The sequence below is a fragment of the Numenius arquata genome, chromosome Z (genome assembly GCF_964106895.1).
Source record: "Numenius arquata chromosome Z, bNumArq3.hap1.1, whole genome shotgun sequence".
Taxonomy (NCBI): Eukaryota; Metazoa; Chordata; class Aves; order Charadriiformes; family Scolopacidae; genus Numenius; species Numenius arquata.
The window spans coordinates 1271337-1283564 of NC_133616.1; the positions used below are offsets into that span (position 1 = coordinate 1271337).

Genomic DNA, 12228 nt, shown 5'->3' on the forward strand with positions numbered 1-12228 from the left:
TGACCTTCAGCCGGATTAAAGAATGGCCAGGGGACTACCAAGAGCCTTGATAAGAAATGAATCATGGAATAGTTTGGGTGGGAAGGGACCTTAAAGCCCACCCAGTTCCATCCCGCTGCCCCAGTCAGGGACACCTCCCACCAGACCAGGTTGCTCAAAGCCCCTAGAGCGAGGGAGGAGGTGGTACAGCGGGGTAACGGGTGTTACAGAGAGAAAAAGGCAGTTGTAATGGCAGAAATTAGTTTAATATACAATCAAATGACATTGCACTATAAATAAAACGTTATAAAAATAGAAAAAGAAAACGACCTTTTTTATAATTAATAACCCCAAATCCTTCTTTTTTGCTGAATGTCCCCACTGGCTAAACAGCAAGAAAGGTACCAAGAAGTACTGCAGGAAACACGGCGATCAGGAGAAATTCTTGGAGCTGAGAGAGGTCATTTTTTGGCAGCCCTCGGGAACTTCTTGAACTCATCCTGGTCCTTGAAGAAAAGCTGAGCAAGGATATGATCGGCTGTTCCGTGGAAGTAGTTGTCCATACGAAGAGTTTCCAGCTACGAAGGAAAAGATAATATTTTTTTAAAGAATAATCACAGCTACCTGATCCTTTGTACAATATTAATAATAGGGAATGTTAAAGTGCACCTCAAATCCAAGATGAAAATTGATTAAAGTGTATAATTAATGACAAGTCTCACAGTGGACTATCAAGATCATAGAAACATAGAATGGTTTGGGTTGGAAGGGACCTTAAAGACCATCCAGTCCCACCCCCTGCCATGGGCAGGGACACCTCCCACCAGACCAGGTTGCTCCAAGCCCCCTCCAACCTGGCCTTGAACCCCTCCAGGGATGGGGCAGCCACAGCTTCTCTGGGCAACCTGGGCCAGGCTCTCACCACCCTCACAGCAAAAAAGTTCTTCCCCAGATCTCAGCTCAATCTCCCCTCTGTCAGTGTCAAACCCTTCCCCCTCGTCCTCTGGCTCCCCTCCCTGATCCAGGGTCCCTCCCCAGCTTTCCTGGAGCCCCTTTAGGGGGGCTCTGGAGCCTTCTCTTCTCCAGGCTGAACCCCCCAACTCTCTCAGCCTGTCCTCACAGCAGAGGGGCTCTGGCACGTCTTGTCCATGGGACAAGATCACCGGATACATGGAATCTGAGATAAATCCACCCTTGTTCTGGCTCCTGGGATATAGATCTCTCCCCTTTGTGATTTCTCAGTCTGTAAAGCCCCTCAGCCTGGCCAGTTTGCCCCAGGATAAGCTCCGTCTCTCAAACATCCGCAGAACCTCGTGCACAAACACGACCTGAATTCCATCTCTCTTACACACACGCAGAGGAGTGTGTCATGCCCTTCCACACACCTTCTCTTTGCCTTCCCCACCTCCGTTTCTGTGTACAGAGGTTTGATGGCTGTTTCACGCCAACCACTCGCACCAGAAGGGAATTTGCACTGGGAAACGTGCTTGATGTATCCTCAGGATTTCTTTTGAAAGGTGTGCACCAAAGCATAAAGCTCATGTGCGTGAGAAAAGCTTGATTATGTACAGTTGAATGTGTTTTTACTCCCCTTGCCCGTAAGAATTCTCACCTGGTTTCCTGTACTGTAGGCTAGAATCAAAAGCAAATCCTCGTCGCACACGCTCTTGATGTAATGCTGGGTTCCAACGGGAAAGAAGATGACATCTCCAATGCCGATGTTGAAGTTGGAGGTGACCCCGGAGAGAATAACCCCAACCTATTGCGAAGTAAAGCAGCAATACTCAACAACGACTGGTTTTACTGTGCTGTTGGTGGATAAATACAGGGTGACGGTCCCAGCACTGCACCGAAACCAGCTGGTGTAGCATCAGCGCCTTCACCGAGGCTCCAAAGGCAAATTCCCAAGAATCACAGAATGATATGGGGTTGGAAGGGACCTCTGGAGATCATCTAGTCCAACCCCCTGCCAAAGCAGGTCCACCCACAGCAGGTTGCACAGGAACGGGTCCAGGTGGGGTTTGAATGTCTCCAGAGAAGGAGACTCCACCACCTCTCTGGGCAGCCTCTTCCAGGGCTCTGACACCCTCACAGGAAAGAAGTTCTTCCTCATGTTTAGGTGGAACTTCTTATGTTCCAGTTTGTGCCCGTTTCCTCTTGTCCTGTCCCTGGGCACCACTGAAAAAAGACTGGCCCCATCCTCCTGACACCCACCCTTGAAGTATTTAGAGGCCTTGATCAGATCCCCCCTCAGGCTTCTCTTCTCCAGACTCAAAAGACCCAAGAAGTCCCTCAGCCTTTCCTCATCAGAGAGATGCTCCAGGCCCCTCATCATCTTTGTAGCCCTCTGCTGTCCCCTCTCCAGCAGTTCCCTGTCCTTCTGGAACTGAGGATCCCAGGACTGGACCCAGCCAGTGCTCCAGCTGGGGCCTCCCCAGGGCAGAGCAGAGGGGGAGGATGACCTCCCTCCACCTGCTGGTCACGCTCTTCCTGATGCCCCCAAGATGCCATTGGCCTTCTTGGCCACAAGGGCACATTGCTGGCTCATGGGCATCCTGGTGTCCACCAGGACTCTCAGGTCTTTCTCCTCAGAGCTGCTCTCCAGCAGGTCACCCCCAGCCTGTCCTGGTGCAGGGGGTTATTCCTCCCCAGGTGCAGCACCCTACACTTGCCCTTGTTGAATTTCATCAGGTTCCTCTCTGCCCAACACTCCAACATGGAAAGAAACAGAAGCAACATGGAAAGTCCTTATGTTACGGAGTCTCATCGTTCCCCCTCAATTATCTTTGCACTTCAAATTTAAAAACATATATAATAAAATCCTGACCTCTAAATTGTAACGCTCACTAAATTTTCTCCATTTATCTGTTCTTCGGAGGCACTAAATCACAAGCATTGTATTCTGTACTCCCAGAATTCAGGGGAGTAGCGATTCCTCTAATAAGCATCCGGGATTTTGCTGAGCAACTTGAAAAGATTGGGAAAATTCTGCTCTTTTTATAACTCCGCTTTGACTAGAAAAGCTTCCGCAAACGTAAGCAACATCAAAGTTTTGTACGGAGAAGGAAAACATGGACACTGAAAGTTTTGTAATACCACTAATTATAGTGTTATTACTCAGGGCTGGGAATGAGCCGTTATTAGGTCTGTAATTGTTTTACAGCCCAAACTATAAAATTCACCCCTTATCCCTCCCCACTGTAAGAAATTACCTGTCCGCAGCCGCTAATGACATAACCCATCTCGTTAGCGTTGAAGTGGAAATGAGGGTGCCCCAGCCCGTTGCTGAATATCCGGAGAGTGGCCAAGGTGAGGGTGTTTTCGTGCTGAAAAACAGAACCAAAACGTTCAGAAATCTATCCAGGTTTGTTATATCCCTGTTATACGTGACAACCCACACAAATCCCATCCTGTTCCTTATGTTTAAGCAGCCACAGCGTCCAAGGGAAAGCACGTACCTTGTTCAGCGACTCGCTAAAGATTTTTTCCTTTTCGTTTAGCCCGGTGCCGTTTATGCGGTAACGAGCCCACTGGAAGACTCCTCCTGGAAAAGGATATTCTGCTGACCCTGAAACAAGAGACAGCCAAATGAGTGTTTCCACCAAGGTTTGGAAGCTTCAAGTCATTACTATGGACTAAACCTGAGGCCTCAAATCTTGTGAGGCTCTGGAAGCAAAAAGAAAGCCCATTTAGCTTATCTGTCCTTCGTGCTCTAGACGCTGTGCAATCTCCTTTACTGGATTTTGCTGTACTCAGATAACCATAATGAAAAACTCCAAGTAGCTATTTTTCCATCCCAAATTGCTGCCAATGACAATACACTTAAAGAAAACACTAACTTTCAATATATTAATTCACCTTAACCTTTAAATACAATAAAGTCCTGCCAGTGGAGAAGAGTATTTTGGTCCAAGTGCAGAGATTTCTGGCCCACATCTATTTCTCGTGACCTCCACCAGCTGTGTGGGGAGCTCCGCACCTGTGTTTGCTTTTTTGTAGCTTCTTGGATAGACTATGCTGCTCGGAATTAAGTTTTGCCATCTGTTTTAATTAGGTGCTCACTGATAATCACTAGATCCAGGCTGTACAGAGGGTTGTTTAATACAAATGTTGGTAAACCAAAGAGTGAATACGGTTCAATGCTGTTTATGAAGTTGTATTTGTAAAAGGGAGGAGGTAATTAGGTGTATGTTAAGGTCATTGAGGTTTCATATGCAAACGCAAGATATTCTAAGAAGCTCAGCACCAGTGACTCTCCAGCTAAGCTGCTGCAGGCCTCCCTGGCCTGTTAGTTTTTAATTTCTGAATGAAAAGTTTAGGTTTGGGTTATTTCTTAACTTAACTCTAGCCGGGGACACACCAGCCCTGCTTTCATACATCAGTAGAGAACCTCGAGCTGGGAAATATTTAGCTCATACCCTGCTGCCTACTGGCATTCTGCTTTTATATCAACTGTTGTGGAGAGGAACCTTAAAGTCAAAAGGGTAAACTATTTTGAAATAAGAATGGGGTTATACATCTTCAAAGGGCGGTAATTAGACGTGTTATCAATATATTTGTCATTCTATCTCCTTAAATTCTTATGGTTTCCCTATATAACTTTTAACTCCTGTTTCAGTGAATCGATTATGGGCCCCCCTTCTCTCCCCCTCTTGAAACGGAGAGCTCGAAGAACACACAAAGTTATTTGCTGGATACCTTTGAGATCGTAGAAGAACCGCCAGACGAGGTTGTCCGGAGACTGCACGTAGGTGGCATTTTTCACAAGCTCGTTTAAGTTTGGGGGGAGGTTAACTGCTTGATCTTCCTCTTGTTTCTTGAAGGTTCTGATGAAGCTAACTCCACCTTGTGGCTGCGGGACACACAATGCATATTAAGTTGACAGATAACACACAGAAAACTGCGGAATTACAATTTTGCGTCATTAAATATCCCACCTTAGTAGCCGGTGGTAGATAAATTCTGCCTTGTGGACATCTTTAATTGCCTCACCCTGTCAATACTCTGCTTTGCTCCTTTTCCCTTCCTCCTCTGTTACCACAGAGATTTGGAGCTGAAGGGAAACTTGATCCCTCTCCCATAAAACTCTTTCAGGGTGGGAAGGTCTATCACCGTTCTGTGGTTTGAACATGCAAATTCCTCAGACTCAGCAGAAAATCTGTATTCTTGCTCATGGGACATTGCCAACTCATCAGAGTTCAAATAAAATCCATTTTAACAGGGAGGTGGACTTATCTATAGTTTCCCATGAGATCTCCTCATACCACAGAATTCCTCAAGGGGCTATTGGGAAATTTGGGCTTTAGTTTGTTATTGTCCCTTCCCCCCCTAGGAAATAAGGAGGATGCCATCCATCCCATTCCATCATACAGACCCTTAATGCTCTGGCTGCTATGTCCTCTGGGGTAGAGAAAAAGGCGTCGTCTACATCCAAGGTCTGAAGTTCTTCGTGCGTGGTGAAAAACAGCAAAAACAAACAGTCTTCTGATCCTACGTTCTTCACCCAATGCACAGTGTTTCTAGGGAAGAAGATGACTTGACCGGCTGTGACGTTGTAGGTGGTAACCACACTGTTGTCTGCACCGATTACTCCGATCCAGGCAGTGCCCTGTAACATAATCAGAGCTTAACGAGCGTAATGAAAGTTTTCTCATTTAATCCGCATGCAGCAAATCGGTAATTCAAATAACCTGAAGGCTGTTAGGAGAAAACAGATCCCGATGCACTCTCTAATAAGCTTTTGTGAACTTAAATCCAGAATAGCATTTTAGAAGGTTTAAAGAACACATGAGAAATACACGTCGCTCATAATTAAACCATTTCTTATCAAAGAAGCTGTGAGCAGCTATAAAGGGGTCATCTTTGACCAAAAACTGCTGGACAGAGGAGCAGGTGTTTGTGGAATGCCTTACTCCAAGGATGAGGGAGTAATCCTTGCAACTAACAACATTAAACAGTCTGTTCCAAGCACCTCCATTTGAAAATATTATTTCAAGTAAGAAAACTAATGTCACACATCAGTCAATGATGCTTTTATTACCTGTTAACATTTTTATGTAGCGTATGTGTAATTTTTTTTTACATATATACATCATCTATATATGCATGATGCTTTAAATTGCAAAGCCAATCAGGAAAGATGAACTAATCAGAAAATACCTGCACCAGGTAGCCGTGTTCGTTGGCATTGAAATGCCAGTGGGGAGCCCGAAGCCCTTTGCTCCTGATCCGTAAGGTTCCAAAAGTCATTTTGGAGCGATGGTTATTGATACTTTTTCCAAATGCCATTTCTTCATCACTTTGATATTCATTTACATCATTCCTGTATCTTGCCCACTGAATTTCCCCACCTGGGTACTTATGAACCTGTAAAGTTAGTGAGAGTGGAGAATTGTGTTAATTGCGGACAGTGGTGAACAAACATTCAAAAAATATTTTAGAAAATTCTTCGTCTGGACAATACTGGAGGGATCTATTCCTTTTCTCAGTGAGGATTCTCTCTGTATTTTGTCGCTTTTCACCATCATTTGTATGCTTTCTCGTGACGTAATAAAATCTTCTTCTACAAACCAGAGATAAATAGTGAAATCCAGAACAAAATTATCTGCTCCTCTTCTTTTTACACCATTCTGGACTTTGATTTGGCAAATCAGGTATGTATACCTGATTTAAATTTTTAGATTCAAAACAACTAGAACATTACCTGAGTAATTCAGGAATTTCCTGAGTAATTCAGAAAATCCTGAATTTCTACAGTTCCAAATTATTTACACCCAGAACTATCCCTTTCCCAGTACTTGTATTGCCTCTAGAACATGCTTTGTACTTGAAAGAATCATCTCGCGCTGAGGAAGGGCATATAAAAAGGGTTGCTCTCCTCTTAAACACTTTTCTTTCCATTCTTAAACACAATTTTTGTTTAAAAACGGATTACATAGTCAAATCTAACTTGAAAGAGTATCAGAATTTGGCTGTTGTCAATTTAAAGTGCCCTATTAGCTCATCTATCCTTTTGAAAAGCAAAACATTAGTTAGGAATTATTTTTTTATATAGAGATATATTTAGAAGATGGAGTGTGTCTTTAGAGTTTGCTCAAAGGATATTTTTCTGTAAGTACCAAAATACACCTAAACAGAACCTACACCGTTCTAGTAATTCATTACGTTGTCAAATAACTTATTTTACCTCACTGAAACAAGACCATGGAGTTCATTTTTTCTTGCAACTTAAGAACTTGTTTGAATCCAGTCCTAAGAATGGAAAGGTTAGCGCACTGCTCTGCTTACGTTAAGATTTGATCTTTCTAGTTTTGTTTCTCAGCGTTTCATCCTCTCTAATTTCAGAATCTCACATTAAAGGCTTGCCTTGTCTCGCAAGCAATTGGAGCAATTATTCACCTCCAATATCTGTTAGGAATTGGAGTGAAACACTGTCAGGAACTCTGTGTTTCTCCCCATGGATTATAAAAAGTCTGAATAACAAGTTTAGACCAATCACCTAATGCTTAAAAAAGAGTTAAGTGAAATTTATTAAACTCCTATATATGACACTAGAATATCATTGCACAAAATAAACAATTTACCTTTGATTTCCCCACGTGATTCAGGAACTGGAATTTGATATCCACATCTTTTTCCTCTGGTTTTGGGGAAGATGTTCCATCGTCTTGAATGACTGTCTCTCTGATAAAGGGAACGTGATTGACGTAGACCAAGGACAGGATCAGCACTCCGATCACGGTGGTGATAACACAGGCCAAGAGACAAACTAGAAAGACTTTCATTAAGGACCAGCTGCTCTTCCTTTCCTGAAATTCATAAAAAAAACCAACAAAAAGCAGAAAGCTTTATCAGATCTAACACAAAAGGAGAAAGTTTGTGACAGTTCTTGTGTAATCAGAAGAGGATGTCTTTCAGGAACACAGGTATAGCCAAATTACTGGGCGCAGTACAGGGAAACCTTACGGTGCTATCAGATTGTTGCTGTCCTTTCATTATTTTGTCAAGTCTTCAGCATCCTGAGGTCTTACCAACACTTCAAGATTTTTTTCGCTGCTATTTCTAACCTGTATCACAAAACACTGAAGATCTGGATCATCAACTTATGGCATAAATGCTGCCTCTGCTTTAGGTCACGTCTTACACGGCCCAGCTCCCTGACTCTGGAGAAAACAGGCCAGAATGGGGAAATTTCACCTGCACTAACACCATTTCTTTACTGAACATTTCCTTTGTAGCCATTCAGGCCTCTGGAGGAGGGTGAAGAGGAGAAGCAGCTGGGCACGCAGGAGCACGCAAGTTCTTTATGGATGGCCAAGGCACTTCTGGCACCACAAAGCACCACCCTGGTGAGGATTTTCAGTGTTTCCTGTCCCTTAACCTATTTGGCTGCTGAAGTTGCAGCTTCAGATGAATAGAGACTGCATCCTCTAGCCCAAATTTTTAAACTCTGTGCTGATTCTGGGTGCACAGCCTTTAAAAGCCTGATTTTTCAGATGGTGAGCGCCTGAAAATGAGCTATAAATCTTGGTTTCTTAAGCTGGACAATCAGTAATGAAAAAAATTGAAGATTACTAGCTGATTTTAACAAAACAATCTTTTTTCATGGATCTATTTGACAAAAGCTCTTTAGAAATACTTTTCTCTTGCCAGCAGAAAAGTGCTCAAAATATCACCCTATTCTGTTCGTTAATAATCTTTTCTTCAGTTTAAATGGCTCCCTTTTTAAAGCTTGTGTTCAATTAAATATCCCGACAGTAGTACTCAGACCACAGAGACTCATCAGAGAACAAGGCTTTACAGTTAATGCATTCGAAATCCCCATTTTCCAGATTTGATGGAGCTTTAATTTACAGTGTTTTCGCAGCAGTGGCACCAATTCAATAATTATTTGAATTATATGAAGTTGAAAGAATGCTGTGCGTATTACATGGGGATAACTAACGCGGAACATACAACCGCGTGGAGCGAGTTCTGTTGCAAGGATGATCTGCCAAGTCTTATTGCATGAAGTTAATTCAAATCCCAAGAAGGCAAAACTTTAATGGGAAAATTACCGAGAATTACTTTTCTCAAGGGCAAAAAAGAGAAAAGAAAAGAAAAGATGAAACACTAATGTGTAACTCATTAGAGATACTAAACCTTACCACAAGATGAGCTTTTAAGTAGCTCTTTCTGTTAAAATCAACGGGGAATCCTCCAAAGATAATGACTTTGTCCAGTAGTTACGGGATAAAGAATTTAGCTATTAACTTAAGAGGGGTCAGGTAATTACATCTCACAGTTCAGCTCCTACCTAGTGCACACAGAAATAGTGCACACACTATGCGGTTTAGGACCTTTTGTTTTATTCAGGGCCTTCTTAATAGTATTGGATTAGGTCAAGAAAAATGACTGGTACCTCTTTCCTTGGCCACTCTGTTCCTTTCGAAGATTTTTGTATGCTCTCTCCGTGCATTTCAAATGCCTGGTTATCCATTTAGTAAAGCTGAAATAGATCAGTGCACAGAAGATAAAAAAAAATCACATTAAAACAAAAGACTGTTAATTCTGATATGTGCTCAGTTATGTTAGAGAGTCCAGGGAAGTGACTCATCTTCTTCTGAGTAGTATCACTAATGATATTTAGTGCAGAACCACCGTGCAGAAATGTGATGCAATACAAAAAACTCTTCTTCGCTAAATTACGACAGAACGGTCAGACAATTTCCACATTGAGACTTAACATTATTCATGTATCACATGAACCCTACGACACAACACGGCAATGAGATAGAAACTGAAATGTCAAATACCTGGGGCAAAAAAAGCAGAGGTCATCGAGTTCCTTTACCTATGCTTAGGACCTAATCTATTTAAATTACAGTTTTCCCTGGTTGAGCAATCTACTTCTACAGCCACAAAAACGGTTGAGGTTCCAGAACTTCTTTGGCAACCCCTTTGCCTGCTTACACGTTATTATTGTTAAAAAGGTTTTCACAAACCTAAATCACTCTTGCTGCAACAGAACTGTTACATTTTACCCTCCTGCCCAACTACATAGGAAATGCCCTCCGAGGTGAGATCAACAGTACATCCAGCCCAGTGTTTTTTTCTCCAAGAGGACTGTAGGAAATGATAAGGGAGAGCATAGCCTGGCTACTATTTTCAGGATACACCTTTCATGCTTCACAAGCACAAATAACTGTTGGATGAGAGGTGCTAGAGGGAATCTTCCCTTTAGATTTCATTCTATGAAAAACTCCACGGCTTCATCTAAGTCTTTTCTGAACCTGCTGATGCTCCCTGACCTCCTAAATTTACTGCTTGCAGATTAAAACAAAGACCACTTCTCAGTCCTAAAAACATCTCCTTTAAGGCCTCCTACGTTTCTGTATTGTGGGATTTGAGCAACATCAAACACACGTTCCGCTCTCCAGTTGAAGGTCTGAGCCTTTTCAGTCTCTCCCTGTTGGGCATCTCTTCTATCTCCATGAGCGTTTCAGCCACTCCTCTAACTCCACCACATTGTGAAAATAAAGAATAACAATAGATTTCATTGTTAACTGCTCTTCACCCTAAAAATCACTTAATATAGACTGTGATTCCTTGATCCGAGGCACACAAGTGTTAAATGTTGCTACTCAGTCATAAAAAGGAAAGTAGGCTTGTGTAATTCAGTGTTTGGAATGACCCCTCTCCGTTTTTTTTCCCCTTTCTCATTTCCGTGATATATTCCGCATTTGATCATGTACTTCTGAACTTCTAGGAGACACAGGTTAAGCTTTTATTGCCCCATAATTCCTTGTTATCATTTTGCTGACTTTTTGTTACAAGTTTCATTGCTAGTCCCGTTTCTAGACAGTGACCGGACTGGACTGAGCTCTGTCACGTTAGTGATAGCTCCAAGGTAGCTTGGTGTTGATGTTCGTAGACATAGTCCACCCAACACCGGTATGTTGCGTAAGACCCATCAATCACATCATCCCTGTCGTAATCTGAGTTTTGGCCACCACCCGTTGCCGTTGGTGTTGTAAGTCAACGTTCTACTTTCACTGACATCATTTATTGCCCTCTGCTGGGCGGTCATGGACCAAAATGTTCCTCGGTCCACCCTTGTATCAGTAAAGGATTTACTGTTTGCTGTCATAAGCAATAAGGAACTTTGAGGTTATTTTATTATCTTTGACAGTCCTTCCTGCTTGTCTCTCATTTTGGAGTTTCCAAAAAGCACAAAAGTCCAAGGTGACTCATCTTTAGGGAGAATTCTAGCTATTTCCGTTATGCTTCCTTCTTGTAGACCATTGAGGATTACAAGACATACTACATTTATTTTCACTTTTCATATATTAGGATATCCAGAGTCATTATCTTAAATATATGGATTTTTATGAACTGCCAAACTCCCGAGCACCTTTTTCCTTGACTTTTTTCATAGGATTTTTCAAACAGAACTTTGAAGTTCTTGTATAGTTGCTTTTTTCCCCATTATTCCTCTTTTCCATTCTAATCATCTTGAGAACCTTGTAAGAAAATTCTTGTATTAACCTTCACTTGATATCATCCTAGTCTAAAAATACCCTGGATATTCTCTATTTAATTTATTTTTCCCAACAAATATTTGGCTAACTAGCATCGCCTCAAGGCAAGTTATTCTTTTTGACCAAATATTTTGAGTAAGGACCCAAAAATTCAAAACCATGGCAGATCACAGAATCCACAATCAGCAAGAAAGAAAATATACATCATGATTTTCAAAGATTTCACAATTCCAGATAATTATACGTATGTGAGAATCCATCAGCATCTCTTGGAAAACAAATACAACCGCTCTGGCCGTGTCGGAGTTACATAGGAAAATAATTAATAGGTTGATAATGAGCGAGCGTAGGGTTTGAAGTTTTTCAGGTCCTCTTTTTCAGACTAGACCAGGTATAAAATCTAGCCAAATTAACCCTCCGCTGGCACCACTGGTTAGTCTTCATGAAATCTGGAGCCTGAAATTAAGTTTTCCTGTATCAGCATCTTTTTTAATCAGTGTGAATAGAATACAGCGAGGCAGAGAGATTTGCTAATGCAGATGGACTGTTACAGAAGAGATAACTGCAGCATACACTCATTCCGTTTCAAAACCAGTATCACTATGGTCTTTCTCATTTAGCCTTTAAAGGGCAAAAATCCCCCCCGAGAGAAATCCCATCTATTTTCCTCCCACCACGCAAAGCCACAGTCTTACCACAGATAGGATCTTCACAAGATTTAAGAGCACGA

At 42.2% G+C, this 12228-nt stretch overlaps 1 protein-coding gene across 1 annotated transcript; it reads right to left on the bottom strand.

Moving 5' to 3' along the window:
* Window positions 1–230: 230 nt before the first annotated feature.
* Window positions 231–9457, bottom strand: LOC141477494 (uncharacterized). The gene is made up of 9 exons (XM_074166698.1): window positions 9380–9457; window positions 7563–7787; window positions 6139–6345; window positions 5354–5587; window positions 4678–4831; window positions 3438–3547; window positions 3192–3305; window positions 1592–1738; window positions 231–557 (listed from the first exon to the last, which is right to left on the bottom strand). Exons 1-9 carry the CDS (start codon window positions 9455–9457, stop codon window positions 441–443), a joined length of 1386 nt encoding a protein of 461 aa, XP_074022799.1. The 3' UTR covers window positions 231–440.
* Between the last annotated feature and the right edge of the window lie 2771 nt (window positions 9458–12228).

Excerpts from the sequence above, each read along its gene's own strand:
- LOC141477494 (XM_074166698.1), bottom strand. The coding sequence starts at position 9,457 with ATGGATAACCAGGCATTTGAAATGCACGGAGAGAGCATACAAAAATCT. Across the intron at positions 6,346-7,562 it reads ATCACGTGGGGAAATCAAAG|GTTCATAAGTACCCAGGTGG; the intron begins GTAAATTGTTTA and ends CTAACTTTACAG. Across the intron at positions 3,548-4,677 it reads GTTCTTCTACGATCTCAAAG|GGTCAGCAGAATATCCTTTT; the intron begins GTATCCAGCAAA and ends CTCTTGTTTCAG.